The 18,168-nt window shown below is 54.2% G+C and overlaps 1 protein-coding gene across 2 annotated transcripts in view; it reads left to right on the top strand.

The window, feature by feature from the left end:
* The first annotated feature begins 534 nt into the window (after positions 1-534).
* DSCAML1 (DS cell adhesion molecule like 1) overlaps positions 535-18,168 on the top strand; it is a 344,894-nt gene continuing 327,260 nt past the window's right edge. The window contains exons 1-3 of one of the 2 annotated variants that reach the window (XM_077893693.1): positions 550-716; positions 16,811-16,866; positions 17,046-17,128. In XM_077893693.1, coding sequence (XP_077749819.1) covers positions 16,850-16,866; positions 17,046-17,128 — 100 coding nt within the window. In that variant the 5' untranslated portion in view covers positions 550-716; positions 16,811-16,849. Of the gene's footprint in view, positions 717-16,810; positions 17,129-18,168 lie in introns of both variants that reach the window. The other variant, XM_077893692.1, reaches the window with a different exon arrangement.

Genomic DNA, 18,168 nt, shown 5'->3' with positions numbered 1-18,168 from the left:
GGGTCTGGGGGTGGCTGGACTCAGCCGAGGCTCCCCGGGAGGCAGGCTTGCAGAACTAGGGGTTGGAAGGGCATGCAGCTTTGAGCTCTGGGGGGGTGGGTGGGGGGTAGCTCGGGAGGCCCCCAAGGGCTCTACCTCTGAATTGCATACAGAGCATCCATGGGTAAACTGAGTCCGAAAGACGCAGGAAGCACTGGCCCCAGGTGACCGAGCCAGCCGGGAGGCACAGGGCCTCCCTGGCCCGAGCATGGCGGGCCCCGGGCACACGTATGACACATGCCTGCGTGCGACCACAGGCTCCGAGCAGGCGGGTGGCGGGGACCCCTGGCTTTTTGGACGGCGCAGCCCGGCGGGGGCCGGGCGGTCGCGATCCCAGGCCGGGTCCCTGGGCTCGGGGTGGGGTGGGGGTGGGGGTGGGGGTGCCGGGCCGGCGCGGCGCTCCGCACCCGGGGTGCCGCGGGGAGGCGGGGAGAGCGGCCGCCTAGCCCAGCCCCGCGGATGACAGGAGCCAGGAGCCGAGGAGGGAGGAGCCGCCGCCGAGCGCTGGGCTGAGGAGCAGAAAGAGCGGGCGCGGAGTGCGGGCGGCTGGGAGCGCGCTGAGCGGGGGAGAGGCGCTGCCGCACGGCCGGCCACAGGACCACCTCCCCGGAGAATAGGGCCTCTTTATGGCATGTGGCTGGTAACTTTCCTCCTGCTCCTGGACTCTTTACACAAAGGTGAGACCCGCGCGGGCGGCGGGGCGGCGGGGGCGGGGGCCGGGGTGCGCGCGGCGGGCGGCCAGGCGGGGTGCCCGGCGGGCTCGGGGCGCGCGGGGACCCCGCTCGGGTGGGGCGCCGGGGGCGCGGCAGAGCCCGGGAGAGGGGTCAGGTGAGAGTGTGCCCCGGGCCGCTCCGCCGGTCGCCGCGCGCCTGCCGCTTCGGGGCGCGCCCGCGGGGGTGGAGGTGCACGGCCCCCCCCCGCCCCGGCTCCCCGGTCTCCCCGCCCCCGGCTGGGCCGCAGCTCTGCCCCGGCCCGGACCCCTCCCCCCAGCCCCTGGCCCGCTTCCTGCGGCTCGCTGGCGCCGGGACCCTGGGGTGCCCTCCGAGAGGAGGGGTCCTGGGGCCGTGGCCGTTCGCCCGGAGTCCGCGCTCCTCGGGCCTCGGACCCCGCGGCTCACTCCTCCGCCGCCGCCCTGCGCCCCTCGGCCGCCCCGGACCCCCGCGCCGCACCGCATGGCGCTCCTCCGCGCCCCGGCGGGCGGGGGAGCAGGGGCTTCCGAGGGCCGGGGTCCCTCGGCTGGCAAGTTTGCTCTCCGGACCCAGAGGTCGCCTTCCCCCAGCCCCGCCCCCCCCCCCCCCCGGGGCCCCTCCGGCACCAGCCCCGGCTTCGCGGCGCCGCCTGGGCCACCTCGGGCAGCGCGCCCCAAGGTGCGAGACTCCGCTTCCGCGCCGCGGGGTCAGCCGGACACCGGGACCGTCTTCAGTTTGCGGGGGGCGGGGGGCGTGTCGCTCTCCCCGGAGAGAAGGCGTTGCTAGGGGTGGGTCCAGGTGTCCGGCATGTCCGGACCTGCTGCCGGGGCGCCGCGCACCTGATCCTCGAGGTAGCCGGGACCGGGGGTGGAAGGGGGCACATATTTCCGACCAGAGTCACCTGGGCGCTGAGCCGGGACCGGGCTGTCGCCGGCGTTGGGGCTTCCAGGCCGTGGCAGAGGACGTGCCCCCGGGCGCGCAGATGGCGGGAGATGAGGCGGCCGAACTCCGCGCCCTTGCGCAGCGGAGCACACACGCTCGTACCAGCTCAGCTTTACCTGTTCAGCCCTCTAACTTTTCTCCTTCGCGCCCCGGGGGCGGCTTCGCCCCCCTTTGCCCCGCCCGTGGCCCTGGCCGAGCCGCAGCCCTTGACCCCTGGGCGATGGGGGAAGGGCAATCCCGCAGAGGGGGGCGCTCGGGGAGGGGTCTAGTTTTTCCGCGTGTCGATGCCCCAGGGGTCTGGAGTCTGCAACCTGCGGGAGCTGACTGCAGCATCTCCTGGCTGGGGGTGGGGGGGGAGGAGGGGGACCCTTATTTCATTGGTAAATACCACCCGGTTAAGGCCAGACTGAAGGCCAAGATACTGCTGGGGTTTGCAGATCAGGGGTGCGGGGTGAGAGGTGGCCTGTGAATCGTGGACAAAGTAGTTGAGTTTCTCAGACCCAATGGGGCCCACTGGGTGACACGCCAAGGCTGGTCTAGGTTGGTTAACCCCTTGTCCTCCACAGAGCACCCTCTCCTTCCACTTCAGCGGAGCAAGAAGCTGTCTCCTGTTCAAACCCCCCACCCCCCAGTCTCCCTCTCCCCAGGCTCTTCCTGCCTCCCTCCGCCCCCGCAGGCTGGCTCGGCTCGCAGCTTTAATTACATTAATATTAAAAATACATAAGGTGAGGAGCGGCAGCTTTCTCTCTCTCTCTCTCTCTCTCTCTCTCTCTCTCGTTCTCTCTCCGCCCCCCATCCCCTTTCCATTTTGTCAGGCGGAGAGCACAGGCCAGAGCTTCTGCACACTCCTGCCCAGCTTTGTCCTCTGCCCTGCACGCCCCACAGTCCCCCAGCAAATACCTGAAGCATGCAGCCCTACCCCTCCCACCCCCAGAAGCTGGGCATTAATAAATGAACCCCGGGCTATTTGATAGGGAGGAAGCAGATGGGGGGGGGGGTGCTAGCAGAGAAAGGCCCAGAAGGCAACAGGACAGTCTGAGGGGCAAAACCCTTTCCAACTTGAGGCGAAAGTTGCCACCGGCCTCGGGCCTCTGGGTAAGGCTGGAGGTGCCAGGTGAGGTGGCACCTCGGTGGCCTTTTGGTCTGCAGAGTCCTGGCGGGCCCTGCCAATTCAGAGGCTCCAGCATCTGTGTTGGGCGCCAGGGCGACTCGCCAGACAGTCCTTTCTTTTCCTTCGTGCCTTAATTGGGTCTTAGGTGCCAGGCTGGTCCCCAGGGCCTGTTCCGCTTGGGGTGGCGCGGCGGCGGGGGCTGGCGAGAGGCGGCTGGGAGAAGATGGGACGCCGGGAGAGGCGGGGAAGATGGGGTTTGGTGTATTTTCTCTCTCGTTGCCAGTCACCCCCACGGCACCAAGGAAAATGTAAATGTGAATGTTCGAGCCTGTTACAGAAAACAATATCCTCTTGCAATAATTTGTACGTCCATCTGTGAGGAGCGGGAGGAGGCAGAGAGAGAGAAGAAAACAAGATGGGATAGAGCGTCCTCTGGATGGGATTAAGCAGTTATTGAATGTGTTTTAAGCTTCTGCTATTTCCATTCCTCTTGAAATACCTTTTTTTGATGAAGCCTGAGCTCAGACAGATTCCCCAGAACCGAACTGGGAAGGTGTTTTAATAATCGGTTATCGAGTCTCCAATAACTGCCTTATTATTGCCAAAACAAATCCAGGTTCGGGCAGCCAGATGAACCCCAGTGAGGCTCTCTCCGTTGTTACATCCAGCGGGCCAGCATCTGTGTTGCTTGCATTTGCATTTTTACTGTGTAAAAGAACAAGCTTCCCCGGCACTAAAATCCCTGTTTTCTAAAAGCCAAAATAATGGGTTGCATTGATTTTTTCATTTCCCACCCCAACCTCTCGGACGGGGACTCAGGGTTCTTCTCTCTTGAGGAGACTGAATTAAAAGGCTTCGTCAAGCCATTAAGAAAATCTCTAACACTCTGTTCGGTGTCTAATTAGAAGTGTGTGGGGCGGGGGGAGGCAGTGGGGGAATGTGTTTTGAAGATCTTGAAATGGCAGACACTACTTTGGGGAAGCAGGTGAAGGACCGGTGAGCCCGGGGAGGGGGTAGCTGGGCAGAGGGGCCCCTGTTGCTAGAATACCGCGGGGGAGAATGGAGTTGCCATCATGCCCGGCAAACCTTTGAGAGGCTTCGTATTTCTGGGCATCAAAGTCGCTGCCTTTAATATATCTCTGCGGCAGAATGGGGAGGCTCAATTAGAAACGAAAAGCAAGTAAGCGGTTGACCCAAAGGCAGCGCTTAAGTTGAACAGATCCCAGGAGACTGGCTGGAGAGGCTTGTTTTTCTTAGATTGAGGAACGGGGAGGGGGTGGCCAAGCGAATGGGCGTGTGGCCCAGCAGTGCTTTGCCAAACAAGCAAGCCCCCAAGCGAGCAGACTGGAAGCCCCCAGACCCAGGCTGGGAGGCTGCCGAGAACACCTCTTGGACTGTAGGCCTTTGATTGGGGGGCGGGGTGCAGACCTCAAGCCCCAGTTAACTGTCTCCATGTCTTCAGGAACTCCACCCTTGTCACTTGCTTACTCCCCTACCCAGCCTGGTGAAGGTGGATTTTATTTGTGGATGAATTGAAGGGGAGGTTGACGTTCAGAAAGCTTGTTTTTTTTTTTTTTTCTTCAGGGGTAGAGATACCAGGCTGAGAGATTTTTCCCTCCCACATGATCTTGGAAGAGGTGTTTCTTGGAGACATTTGAAGCAGTCCAGAGGAAGAGCCCTCAGCTCCCAAAGTGCTTTCTCAGCCCCTATCCCAGTAGATTTAGCCAGGACCCAGGTGCCTGAATGGGGTGAGCCACAGGCAGCAAAGATGGCAGGGTGCCAGGAACCCAAGGGCAGGCCTGAGATTTGCATATGATTTGCATACAGATTTGCATGCTGACCTAGCCAGGCCAAGAGCCTCGCCCTCTCTGTGTGAGTAGCCTCTTGATCTCAGCCTCAGTAGCAGCCCTTCACCTTTTCCTGGTGTGGCATGGGGGTGGGGCAGGAGTGGGAAGAAGGATTGGTGTGTTTGGTAGGGCTTCCCTCTTGCCTCTGAGTTTGAGGCCTACAGGGGCTCAGCACTGAGCCCACCTGGTAAGGCAGCCCTGGAGCTTGCTACTGGGATAAGATGAGAGGTGATGCACAGAGACACCCTAAGGCTGACCAAGCTTGGGGTGTGGGTTGTCCCTCTTGTGCTGCAGGAAGAAGAGGGTGAAGAGGGTGGGCATACCTGCTATGAGAATCGAGGGCTAGGTTTCTGGTAAATGTACCCTCAGAATGGAGGAAGCTGGATGTGTAGGGCTGGGGACGGTCGTGGGAGAAGCAGCAACTGATGGGAAGAGGTATGATGGGAGCCAAAACGCTCTCTCACCCTCCTGGTTTGTGGACTTCCAGCTTTGGAGGGGATTGTGGTCTCCGAGAGATTAGGGGAAGGGCTTCTGGGAAGGGGAAGGGCCCCTATTCTAACAGTGTTAAGGCAGCTTCAGTGGAACGACAGGCACGGGGCCACAGAGGGAAGTTCTGAGGCAAGAGTCTGGAGTCATGCTCAAGGAGCAAACATCCAGGGCAGCTGGAGTGCTCCTTCCCAGGGAGCCAGCTGGGAGGCCCTGCAGCGGGAATGTGGCTTCGGATGGTTTTGTCTGCATTTCCGGGGCAGGAACAAATCCTGCCCTGGCAGGTGCAGCTCTGAGGCCTCCCAGAGTTTTTTTCTGCCTATCTGGGAGGGCCCTGGTTCACTCAGGGCCCACAGAGTTTTCTGAAGGAGGTGGTATAGAGCCCTAGAGCATTGGGTGGAGCCTGGGGGATGGCTGCAGGTAGAGAGGGGAGGACCAGCAGGCAGAGCTTCAAGCACCTCCATCCCCAAGTCTTTCAATCGGAGCATTTTATATATTGGAGTTGTAAGGAAAAATAAAAAAAAATTGCAGCCTGCTGGTGTGGTGGAAATTTGGAGTCAAAGTGAACCCTTCATTTATACCCTGGCTCTGCACTTACTAAATATGTGACTTTGGGTCTCTCTGAGCCTCTCTCCAGCTATTAATTGGGGTTAAAGGCAACCATACACGTAAAGTAGCCAGAGAGCAGCTGGTACTCAATAAATACTAGATGTCTTCTTTTTTTCTGCACTGCTCCCACCTTCCTCCTCCTGCCCATACCTCAGAATAGATCATTGGGTCCTGTCCTGAGTTGTTGAATCAATCAGCTGCAGTTTTGGCCCAGCCAGCTGGCTTAGACTTGTAACTGTAAGAAAGACTGTGTGCTGACCAGGGCGGGGACATTGCTGCTTCCTTTTGTCACCTAGCTCAGTGGCCTGCAGGACCCATCCTCAGTGAGACAGCTGAGGCCATGCAGGCACGTCCTTGGGGAGCCCAGCCCACTCCCTTTCCCCAGCCACAGCTAGGCCACCAGTGGAAAAGAGATGAGGGCAGAGGTTGGCTGTGGACTTGGACTTGAGGATGAGGGAAAGGCCAGTTGCACGTCTGCCAAAGGAAGGCCAGTTGGTTGTTAAATCTCCATAATAGTTGGCCAGAGTAAGGACTATCCTGGATTTAATACCATAAAGCCTATGTGTAGGGTCTACACAGGATGAGCCCCTGTGTCTTATAGCTGGATAGATATCTGTGTCCCTCCCTGCTGGGATGAGCCTTGCTGTTTTGCAGGTAGTTTGTGTGTAGAGAATACCCCTGACCTTGGGGTGTTGGTCCCATGACCTTGGGGGTCCCTGGACCACTTCTCCCTAAATGACCCAGTCAGCCACAGGGAAGCAGCATATGATCAAGAGGTCAGGTGCTGCCCATGGCAGGTTGTGGCCTGTGGGTTCCATGAGGGTAGGGCTGGCTGGGGGCACAACAGCCTGTGTGCCCTGTTTAACAGATGTTTGTCCAGGGCTGCTTTAGTGTGAACAGCATTAGCCTTGGGTACCACCCCTGCCACCCAGCTGCTACTCCCTCCCCTCATCTGTTCAGCCCCACTTCCCCATGCCCTTGGTCTCCCTGATGCTCACATTGACAGCTTCCAAGGTCACCACCATCTTCATTAAGAACAGGGTTATTCAAATGCTGGTTGCATATCCATTACACTGGTGTGTGTATGTGTATGTGTTGGAAAGAACATTGTCCGTGAACCTAGATGACAAAGCTCGGCCTAATTTAGGCAAATGACCTAATAGTTCACATGCCTCTATTTTGTAATCTGTAAAATGGGGAAAATAACAGTGCCCTGACTGTTCCCCAGGGCACCTATTACTATGTGTGCACATGAAGGACGAGGGGCATATCCTTGTATATCATGTGACAAAGCTTTGTAAATCAACCGGGGCAACATGTAAACGCACACATGTAAAAACCACAGTAAACCACTTTTAGCCTTATAAATCCTTTGCTGAAATGTGAGGTATAATTACTGTCACTTCATCATACAGGAACAACGCAGGTCTCCCAGCTGTGTGTGGCTGTCTCCCCACTCCTTGGGCCCCCCACATATGGAGAATTTTCCTAGCAACATGGGGAACAGCTGACAAGGCACAGCCAGGCTGGCAATAGTCTTTCTTGGAGCAGACTTGCCAGTTGCCCCCATTGGGTGTGGGAAGAGCCTACCTCTGCTCCCACTCCAGGTCCTTAGATGCAGATTTATTCCATAGTCCTCTGGACACACTTCTGCAAGGGTGATGCTCACTGCTGGGAATCCACAGTCCTTTGTGGAAAGAGCAGAAGGCATAGAGTCCTACCTTGGGTGACCTCATTTGAGGTGACAGCCGTTACTGGAAGCCAGGTCCTGAGAATGCAGCTGAGTCAAGGCCACCTTGCTTCTGGGATGGCCTCCAGAGCCATGGGGTCTATGGGTCTCAGGTCTAAGGACCTGCTTTGGGGGTGTGTGAGAGAGATCAGATGACTGCCATGGGCAAAAGTCTTCCAGGTTGGAAGGCCATTTGAGGACACAGAATCCATCCCCTAACCAGATGCTCCAGTACTTGTAGCCACAGCAAATACCTTTCTCTGAAGGCAGCCCATTCTGGCCACACAGTTCTATTACAGAGCTCATCTTTAGAATCCGCCAAGTGGTCTGGGTCTTGTACCTTCTGTTCACTGGCCCTGGTTTTGCCTTTTTAAACCACAGGGGTATAGGTGAAGCCCTTTTCCCTTTGACAACCCTTCGACCATTTGCAGACAGATGGCTGCCCACCGGAGGCCTCTCTTGCAGGCATCCAGCACCCCTGATTCCTCTAAGGCTCCCTCATCAATGTCTTGTCATTTCTCCATGAGGCCCCTCCATCCTGGGTTGCTGGGCTCTGTAGGTGGGCGGGCCAGAATTGAAAGAATAGTAGAGAACAGGGGTCTAGTCCCAAACAGGACACTGGGTAGCTCGCTGTGTACCTGGGGTGAGTTACTCTGCCCTTCTAGGCCTCATACTCCCCATCTGTAAATGAAGGAGATTGGACAAAATAATCTCTTAAATCCCTCAAGCGTTACCAATCTAAATCTAGGAATCTCTAGAGACAACTGTGCTGTCTGAGCCGACTCCCTAGAAAGACCTTCTGGCCATAAGGGGCCTTCCCTTCCCAGGGCGTGTCTACAAGGGGCTGGGAGATTAGAGAGTCTGTTTGACAGTCAGCTGTTGGCTCATAACTCCTGGAGCCTGTGGTGAGGGGCCTTGTTGGTTGAAGAATAACTGATCTTTACTGGGTCATACAGATTTCTGGTTGCTAGTGATAGGGGCTATGTTTGTGCTGAGAATCTTTAAAAACCAAAACCCAAATCCTATGTTTCTGATGGGGAAGTGGAGGACACGGGCGCTTGAAGCAGCAGCACTGCTCCTTGAGGTAGGACTGCTTCCCTAGGGAGATTTGGAGATGGAGATTTTGTGGTTCTCTCCAGGACTAGGGTAAGGCTGCTGGCATTTAGTTGTGGGGGTGGGGGATGTACTGGGGATGAAAGGTTGGAAGCCTGGGGCAGTCCCAAGTAAATAAGAAAAACCATACCCCAAATGGCTCTCCTTCATCAGAAACCCCCCTCGTGGTATGTGTGCACCCTGGAGGCCGTCTGAGTCTAGAATGTAGTGTGCCCTTTGAGAAATGTAGCCCAGAGGGCGGGAGGCCTGGGCTTGACATGCACCTCTGCCACTGCTAGCTGTGTGAACCTAGGAGACTCCTTGACCTAACAGCTTGTTTCTTTTTTTTTTTCCTTTTCTTGCTTCCCTTTTTTTTTTTTTTTTTTAGTTTCAGAGGTAGAATTTAGTGATCATCAGTTGCATATAACACCCAGCGCTCATTCCATCAACTAACATCCCATTTTGCTATCTATAAAATGGGGTCTTGTGCAGTAGCTACATTGGGGGTTGTCGTAGGGCTTAAACTGTTCATAATGCAAGGAAAGGGCTGCTCACAGTGCCTGGCACAAAATAAATGCCAAAAAGAAATGGAGATGGTGAAGGTTAGCGGTAGAGCAGGTGTGCTAGGTTTGCGGGGAAGCCACAGACAGAAGGCATGAGACTTGGTCTTGGCTGCTCCATCTTGCTGCAGGGCAAGTACCAACTCCGACTGCCTGGAGATGCTCTGACACTGTCTGGGGAGACTTGCTCTTCTCCTCCCCAGGGTGTAGACTCAGACTGTCTCAAAGGGGCGAATGCACAAGAAGCAGGTTCTCTGACAAAGGAGCCAGACCCTGCCTCATGGGTCCTGACCCAGGTTTTGGATGGACGAGGTGGTTGAGCTGAGGTCCCACTGATTGATCTCTGGACCCAGTTTTTCCAGCTGTGGGATAAGAACAATCAGAGTGAGGGCAAATAATATATCTTGTATGAAAACCTTTGTGTGCAAATGCAGTGCAGTAATGAACCTGGCAAATTAACCCAAAAAACTCACCAGGCCACATCTGCATTAAAAAAAAAAAAAAAGAAAAAAAACTCTGTGTGAGGCCTGGGGGCAGCAGCATGTGGCTATTGCAATGCTTTGTTGTTATTGATCACACCACTATTATTTTATTAACTCGATTACCAAATTAAGTTAATTAAGTGGTGCTACGGTCCCCATCAGCCAAGCCCATGGAAATTGGCTATTGTTGGAAAAGGTGATTTTGAAGGCCAGTGTGGCAAATCTACTTTTCTCCGGGGTGTGTTACTCTGACTTGTAGGCAGACAACCACCCGCTTCAGAAATAGTTTCCCGGCCCTCTGACAGATTTGAGTGTACTGTTAGGGAAGGATCTGCATTTTTAACCGGTCCTCCAGCTGATTATACAGAATAACATCCAAGAACTGCCTTAAGTAATTGTTGTAGTTGAGAGGTGAGTATTTTTTGTGGGTTATTTACTCCACAAATACCCCTTGCCTGTTACGATGAATACTCCTAACAATAGCAACAAATACTTCTGTGCTGCTAGGCACTTGTGGTTACCACCAACTGTCCTTTATATGAACGTATCCAACCTAACAACCTTTGACGTCACTCCCCTCTTATGGATGGAGAAACTAAGGCACACAGGTGAGGCTATCTTGCCTGAGGTTCCATTGCTTGTGAGTGACAGAAGCAGGGATTCAAACCTGGGGATCCTGGCCCCAGAGTCTGGGCCTTGAACCACTCTGCGAATTGCCCAGCGAGGCCCAGGGGACAGAGTGGTGACCAGGACAGGGAGCTCACACAGCCCTCCAGGGGAGCCCTGCCCACTGCTCCTGCTGCCCTGGGGACCTACTTGCTGTGCCCCGGCATGGGGACCCCTTGCCAGCTCTTGCCCATCTCTGAGGGTAGGGCAGGTTGCAGGTCTAGCACTGACCAGTTGCTCCTGGTTGAAAAGTCCAGTGAATGAGATGAGTAAATATTGTAAAGGAAGAGAACAAAATGACTCACTTCTCCCAGTGGAGGTGGCGAGGTGTTAATATTTCAGTTCCCTTGGGTTGTCATTTATGATGACTGGGGACGATGACATGGGGATAATTCAGTGCCCACCCAGGAGGAGGCCTCAGTTGGCCGGACAGCCCCTCAGCCCAGGCCGGGCGGGGGCGTGGGGGCCCACGGGTGTCAAATACACGGGGTGTCGGGTTTCCTTTGCCAAACTAATCCGGATGGCCAGACGGGCGGGAGGGCCAGTGAGCGAGTTGACGTGATGGATATTTAGGTTTCAGTGGTGACCCTGGGGGCAGCCCAAATGCCTGGGGGCGATTTCTGGTTTAAAAATATTGCACTGCTATTTCTACGCTTCTAATCTCCCAGCGATTTGGAGCCTGTTTCCTGAAACACGGCATCGGGGTGGTGCTCCACGTTAAACGGCAGAGAAGATTAAATGGGTTTAAGTCTGGGCGACTGTCACATCACATCCAAGCCCATAACTTCCATTTTCTATTAAAAATCCATTTCCCCCTTTGACCAGAAGAAGCTTTGCTGTTGATCTGAATGTCTCTCTCTTTATTTATGAAGTGTTCCCCCCTCCTCTCCTTCTCTGTAAATATGCCTGCTTCTGTCTGCAGAGGGAAGAAAGGGCTGGGGCTGGGGTAGGGGGAGCGGCTGCGATTTGAGGGGAAGTAGGAGTTTCTGTGTGAGGACATGCTTTCCAAACTGGCACTGGCTTCCAGAGAAGTGGTGGTGGGCGGAGGGGTGGGGGCCCCAAACTTTGAACTCTTCAGCGTTGCGACTCGGGCTTGGGATCACACAGACCTTGACCAAGTGTTGGCTGTGCCTCCACTTACCTAGCTGTACCATCTCCCTGTGAGCCTCCTCTTCCTCACTGGTAAAATGAGCCTAACAGGGCCACTTTGCACCTTTGTGTGAGGATTCAGTGAGAGAATGCCCTGGAAGCCTGCAAGCAAGGCCCGTGCCAGGCACACAGCAGGTGCTCAATCAGTGTTACTCTCCCCTCTGTTGAGAGCTTGTACCATTAGCTAAACCACTATTTTTTCAGGGAAATAAATGTAAGGTCAACATGAAGTTAGACACAGGGCTACAAGAACTTGGGAGAACTCAGGCACCAAGCCTGCAAACCTCCGCATTGCCTTCCACCACTGAAGGGCCAATATGCCAATCCAGCTGTTTCTGCCTCTTCTCCCCAAGCCCGGCCAGTGCTCCTGCCTGGAAGGTTCCTGCAGGGTCCCCCAGACGTGCTGTGCCCATGGCTGCCACAGAGGCATTGTTCAGGCTGGCCTCTCTGTGGGAAGGCCTTTGTTTAGATCATCCTTTGAGGCTCACCTGGAGCCCTCAACCCCAAAGCTGTTCCCTGGTCACTAAGTCACTAACATGTCCCCTCAGGGATACTTTCCATGCACACTGCCCTGGACTCTGGATTAACCCTTTCCTGTTCTCCATCTCCTTTATACGCTCCTGGAAGGTGGCGCCTTTCTTCCTTGTCTCTAGTGTCTCCCACCCATGGGTGCAGTTCTGCTGAGCATGTGGTCAGTGCTCTGTAAATAGCTCCTGAAAGAACAGGACTTTCCTGATCCCCGGGTCAGGAGGGACCTGGGGAAGGAGAGCCTTGTAGGGTGCAGGAGTCAGCTCAGAGGAAGTAGGGGTGGAGAGGGTCTTGAATTCTGCAGGGTTGCTGAGTGGTGCTGTGCCCTGGTCACCCTTTGTAGTAACTGGAGGCACCCTGGACCCCTCAGGGGTCACTGGGATGTGAATAGCAGTCTTGTCCCTCCTATTCATCCTCTTTATGGGGAACCAAGTACTTCCACGTTCTCTTTTCCCTGCTCTGCAGTCTCAGGGGGGCAGGTAAGATGGTGCAGTGAGTGAGGACACTGAGGCTCAGAAAGGCTAGTGGCTTGCCTGAGGTCACACAGCAGGTCTGGGGTGAGCCCCAGGAGGGAAGGCAGCTCCTTAGACTCCTACGAGGGCTTTATTATACCACACTTCTGTGCTCCCCTTAAAGCTTTCTTTTTTTTTTTTTTTAAAGATTTTATTTATTTATTCATGAGAGACACAGAGAGAAAGAGGCAGAAACACAGGCAGAGGGAGAAGCAGGCTCCATGCAGGGAGCCTGACATGGGACTCGATCCCAGGTCTCCAGGATCATGCCCTGGGCTGAAAGCCGCGCTAAACCACTGAGCCACCTGAGCTTCCCCCCTTAAAGCTTTCTGAGGCTTTGTCCCTGCTCCGAAGATTCGAACGGGGGCCTGAGAAGGAGGGAAAGCCCCCACCATAGAGGTCTTGCCAGACTTCCTGAGGTTGGAGTGAGGCCCTTGCTACTCCTTCTTTTATGGTTGGGTGACTGAACGTACCCATTGCTGCTGTGGCCACTCACTGGTACCCTTGTGCCGACTTCATCTTGGCATGAGGCAGAGATTTGAGATTCCTGGTGGTCAGTGCCTCAGTTTCCCCTTTATAGATTTGCTCACTCCTTTCTCTTGGCAGGTGGGGTGAGGCTAAATTAATGTTTATTAGAGGGTTTCTGCATTCTGGGCTGACAGGTGCCTTGTGATGGTAAAGTATGAGCCTGATGTAAGTGCAAAATGCTATTGTTTTACACCTGAGGGTGATGTTTCATAATGGCAATGCACTGTCAGAGCCGTAAGCAGAAATGAATGGTTTGTCTCATCCTCCCCAGCTCCCCCAGACTCAGAAGACAGCAGCTCACATCCCGGGGTGGGAGAAATATGAGGCTACTCACCTTTTGCTATAAATCTGCCGTTTCATCAGCCCTGACAGGTGGCTGGACAATCCCAGTCAATTCATCAATTAAATCTACCCATTTGTAGTTGCTGAGAACCCTGTGTCCTTGGCTCTGGAAGGATCCAAGGCTCAGAGTGCAGGAAGGCTGCTCTCACCCCGGGCTGGTGCTCCTGGTGGGAGAGGAGGAGGCCCTGGGAAGGGGTAGTCTCGCAGTGGGGACGTAGCATGGATTTCCAGCCAGGAGAGAGGGAGACTAGGACAGAGTGTTTGGGGTGGGGTTGCGATGGAAGGAAGGATGCGGAGGGGTACCTCGTCCAGAAAACCAGATTTTGTGGTTTGTCCTCAGCGTGGTTCACACAAGAGAGCAGCTCTGTCTCTGGGCCCTGAAGTCAGGCAACATTGGGTTCTGGTCCCAGCTCCGGCACTCACACTTTGGAGAAGTTAGTTAACTTTGAGTCTTCATTTTCTTATCTGTGAGATCAAAATAACAATAAAACCATCTGCTAGGGAGTCATGAAGATTAAGTGAGGTAATATCTTTTTGTGTGTGTGAGATAATACCTATAGTGGGTCTAGGTCCGAGCCTGGACTACAGTTAAGCGTGAAAGTCGTGGTGGCTGTTCTGGTTGCTGCTGGTATTATTATTACGGAGGGCTACATCATCAATAATTTCTTACCCTGTTCTTGAATCAGATAATTCCTGAATTCCTCTTTGTCAGGAATCTTTCTCAGCTTCCCAAGTCCATTTGTCAGGCACTATGTAGAATCTTTCTGTACCTTGATGGATTTTGGCTCCCCCAATCCATAAAGCTGCCATGGAGAGGGTGTCTGATTAACTGGGTTGTCTCAGGAAGCATCCAGAACCCCAGAGTGATGTCCCTGCTCCCACAGGCTAAGCATTGTCTGAAAGTTTGAGTTCATCAGGGTCCCCTCCCACGAAGAGTGTGTGTGCACCTGCAGGTGTGCAGGTACATTAATCCTGTACTTGGCCATTTAAATACAGATGTTGGTGGCCAGGCGGTGTTTTTATTGCAATGGTTACCATCTTCTAATTGTTCAGAAGTCAGACTCTGGGCTCAGATTGCCTGCGACTGCATCTCAGAGCCCTCACTCATGGGCTGTGTGGTCTCATATGTTGCTTTGATCTTTCAGTGCCTCACTTCTCGCGTCTGTAGGCTGGAATGCTAGTAGTACCTGCCACGTAGGGTTGTTGGAAGGTTAAAAGAAGTCATATAAGTAAGCCTACAACAGTGCCTGACACATAGAAGATGCTTCTCAAATGTTTGTTGAATGAATCTCAATAAGGAAATTTCACAGAAGGTGAGTAGGCCCATGGAAAGGGAGCCTGGAAAATTTGGGTCTTAAGAGAAGCCTTCCTAAGCCTTCTTTGCTGACCCATGAAAGGCCGTGATTTCACGATCTTGGAGAATACTCTAGTCACTGTGAGTCAGGCATGTTTCTGGGCTTCTGAGGGACCCCTCAGAAGATGGGCCAGTTTCTTCCTCCTCAGAGCAGCCTTGCACCACCACCAACGCTGGGGCCATCACAAGAGGAGGCAGTGTGAGGAGGAGGATGGAAAGGTGATACCGCTGCCTGTCGGAGAGCCTTTCAGCCGCCAAGGGTGCTGTGCTTGGTGGGGACAGCAAATGCATTTGCTGCCGGGAGGATGCCCCTGACACCCCAGCAAGGAGCCCATGAATGTGTTTTCCAGCACTGTTGCTAATGGCTTCATCATGGCTTTTTATGAGATGATGTGAATTGCTCTGACCAATGAGGCTTAATGGCCTCCCTCAACGAGCTGCCCAGTATATTCTCCCTGGAGGCTCCGCTCAGAGTTAAGCCAAGAATATTAATACAGTCCGGATGCAGGCCCTCCTCCTTCTCATAAAGTTGTGGAAATTGAGGTCAAGTTAGGTCCCCTGCAACGTTCTTTAAGCAGTAGAGTGGTTTGTTTGCTCCTTGATCTTCCTGGTGGGGAGGGAGGGGCCTCCAGCAGGAGACCTGGGACTGGGCCCCTCTCTTCTCCTGCCTCGGCCCCCCTTGTTCAGAGGTGGCCCTTAGCAGGGAGGGCGGGCCAGATTCCACCATTCAGGGCTGCGTCCCGTCGGGCAGGAGACACTGAGGCCACGTGCTGGTGTGAGGGGTACAGCCAGCTGTGCTCCCAGTCAGGTGGCCCTGCCCCAGGCAGCCAGGCAGCTGCCCTCCTGAGCCTGTTCTCCCGGGGGACAGAGCGCTACAGTGGGACCGGGCCAGAGATGCGTGAGGTCTTTGCAGCCCTGTCCATCTACCCCCCGCGTCTCGCAAGTGAAGGAGCGGAGGCCCAGGGAGGGCAAGGGTCACCACAGTCAGTGTCAGCACCAGGTTAAGAACCTGGGTGGGTCTCTAGCTTCCTGACCTAGATCTTATCCACCCACAGTACTGCTGGCCCTTGGCCTCGAGAGGTGGAAGACTGCTCTCAGGGTCTCCTGCAGTTTTCTTTGCTCCAGGGGAGCATTCTCCTTCTCCATTCACCCTGCACCTTTCACCTATGGTATGATAGAGAGTGCATGAAGATCCTTATGGGGAGTGATGGGTCAAATTTCAATTCTGTTGCTTCTTAGCTGTGTGATGTCTGGCAAGTCACATTACTATTCTCAGCCTGTAAGAGGGAATGATTAGGGCACCTGGGTGGCTGAGTGGTTGAGCGTTTGGCTCAGGTCCTGGGATCAAGTCCTGCAGTAGGCTCCCCGAGGGGAGCCTGCTTCTGTCTCTGCCTATGTCTCTGCCTCTCTCTCTGTCTCTCTCATGAATAAATAAATAAAATCTTTAAAAAAAAAATTAAGAAGGGCAGCCCGGGTGGCTCAGTGGTTTAGTGCTGCCTTCAGCTCAAGGCCTGATCCTGGGGACCCGGGATGGAGTCCCATGTTGGGCTCCCTGCATGGAGCCTGCTTCTCCCTCTGCCAGTGTCTCTGCCTCTTTCTCTGTGTGTGTGTGTCTCATGAATAAATAAATAAAATATTTTAAAAAAATTAAGAAAAGGGAACGATTAAAAAACAAAAGAGGCGATTGATGCCAGGCCCTCTCAGGATTGTGCAGATAGAGGCATGGAGGTTATGGGCATGTACTTGCTTGCCGTATAGTAGGTGCCCAAGAAATATTTATGACCTAAGCAGTATTAGCATCTCTCCTAATGTCAACAGTGGGTGCCAATAGTGGATCATGGCTTCAGACCCTTCAGCCTAGCAGAGTGATGGCCAACCTCTTCTCCGTGGGCTTCGCTTGGCCTGGAAAGTGAGATGTTATAACTTTTGCCATTTGTGGGCTAGGCTGGAAACTCGTGGGAGGGGGCAGGAACTGTCTCACATCTCTCCTTGCCGGTGCCTAGGGTATAGTCAGCGCTCAGTAAGTGCTTCCTGGGTGACTGGCCTTTGAACCATGAATGAGGATGGGGCACACACGCCTCTGGGTGGTGGGAGGTGAGTATGGGACCGTGGCTGATCCAACCTCTCCTCTCACCTTCCCCACAGCTCGCCCTGAAGATGTTGGCACCAGCCTCTACTTTGTAAATGACTCCTTGCAGCAGGTGACCTTTTCCAGCTCCGTGGGGGTGGTGGTGCCCTGCCCGGCCGCGGGCTCCCCCAGCGCGGCCCTTCGATGGTACCTGGCCACGGGGGACGACATATACGACGTGCCGCACATCCGGCACGTCCACGCCAACGGGACGCTGCAGCTCTACCCCTTCTCCCCCTCCGCCTTCAATAGCTTTATCCACGACAATGACTACTTCTGCACCGCGGAGAATGCGGCCGGCAAGATCCGGAGCCCCAACATCCGCGTCAAAGCAGGTAAGGCGCCAGCCACCTGCTTCCTGCTGGGGAGCTCTGTCTTAAGGGCAGTAGTGATGGGGAGCAGCTACAGCCCCTCGTTCTGAAGACACATGTGTGCCGTGCTCGGGGGGTGGGGGTGGGTGCGTGGAAGGAGTCCCTCTCTCAAGGGAAGTTTTCTAGTTCTTTGGAATCCTAGCTCCCTGCTTACTGTGTGTCCTTAGGCAAAGAGAACACTTCTCTGAGCCTGCATCTTCTCCTCTGCGAAGCTGATGCCGGTACCTGCCCTGATCATCACTCCCTGGGCTGGTTAACTGAGATAGCGCTCATGTAGATCACGTGGTTGCTTCAGTGCTTGGTTCTTGGAAAACACCCAGCAAGATCCTTTCTTTTCAAAACCCCTTTATTGAAATAGCTAAAGAAAAGTGCACATAAGTAGATAGCTTGGTGAATTTTCACCAACTTTAATATCGAGATCAAGATACACAATATCAGCACCCCAGAAGCCCCCCTCACGCTCTTTCTGTCACCACTCCCCTGGGGGGAACCATTGTCCCGACTTCTAACAATACAGGTGTTTGCCTATTTTTGTACTTTATATAAATGGAGTCCTACAGTATGTATTCTGTTGAATCCTTTGCTCACTATTATGTTTGTGGGATTTATCCCTGCTGCTGTGCGTCGTTGAATGGGGTTGTTCATTGTCATGGCTGTGTAGTTGTTCTGTTGTTCGACTTTACCATGTTTATTTATCCATTCTGTTGATGGATCTTTGAATATACTATATCTCATGGGAACTGGCATTTAGGTAAAATTCCTAAAGGAAGATTTTAGCGGTGAAGGACATTGGTCTTTGGAAGGGTCGGTGGAGGCAAGGAAGTAAGGAGTTTTCAGCTGTTGTCTTTAAAGAAAATAGAGAATCTCATTTCTCAGGGTTGGGTCAGGAGGCGAGGGATTGGCTTAGATCAGCTCCTCTTAATTAGGATGTCCTGAGACACTGGTGTGTATGATCAGTTGTAAGGTGTGCCTTAAAGAGTAAGAGAACCCTGAAGTTTGGGGAA

Source organism: Canis aureus, chromosome 3 (genome assembly GCF_053574225.1).
Source record: "Canis aureus isolate CA01 chromosome 3, VMU_Caureus_v.1.0, whole genome shotgun sequence".
Lineage (NCBI taxonomy): Eukaryota > Metazoa > Chordata > Mammalia > Carnivora > Canidae > Canis > Canis aureus.
This window is presented reverse-complemented; position numbering and strand designations above follow the sequence as displayed.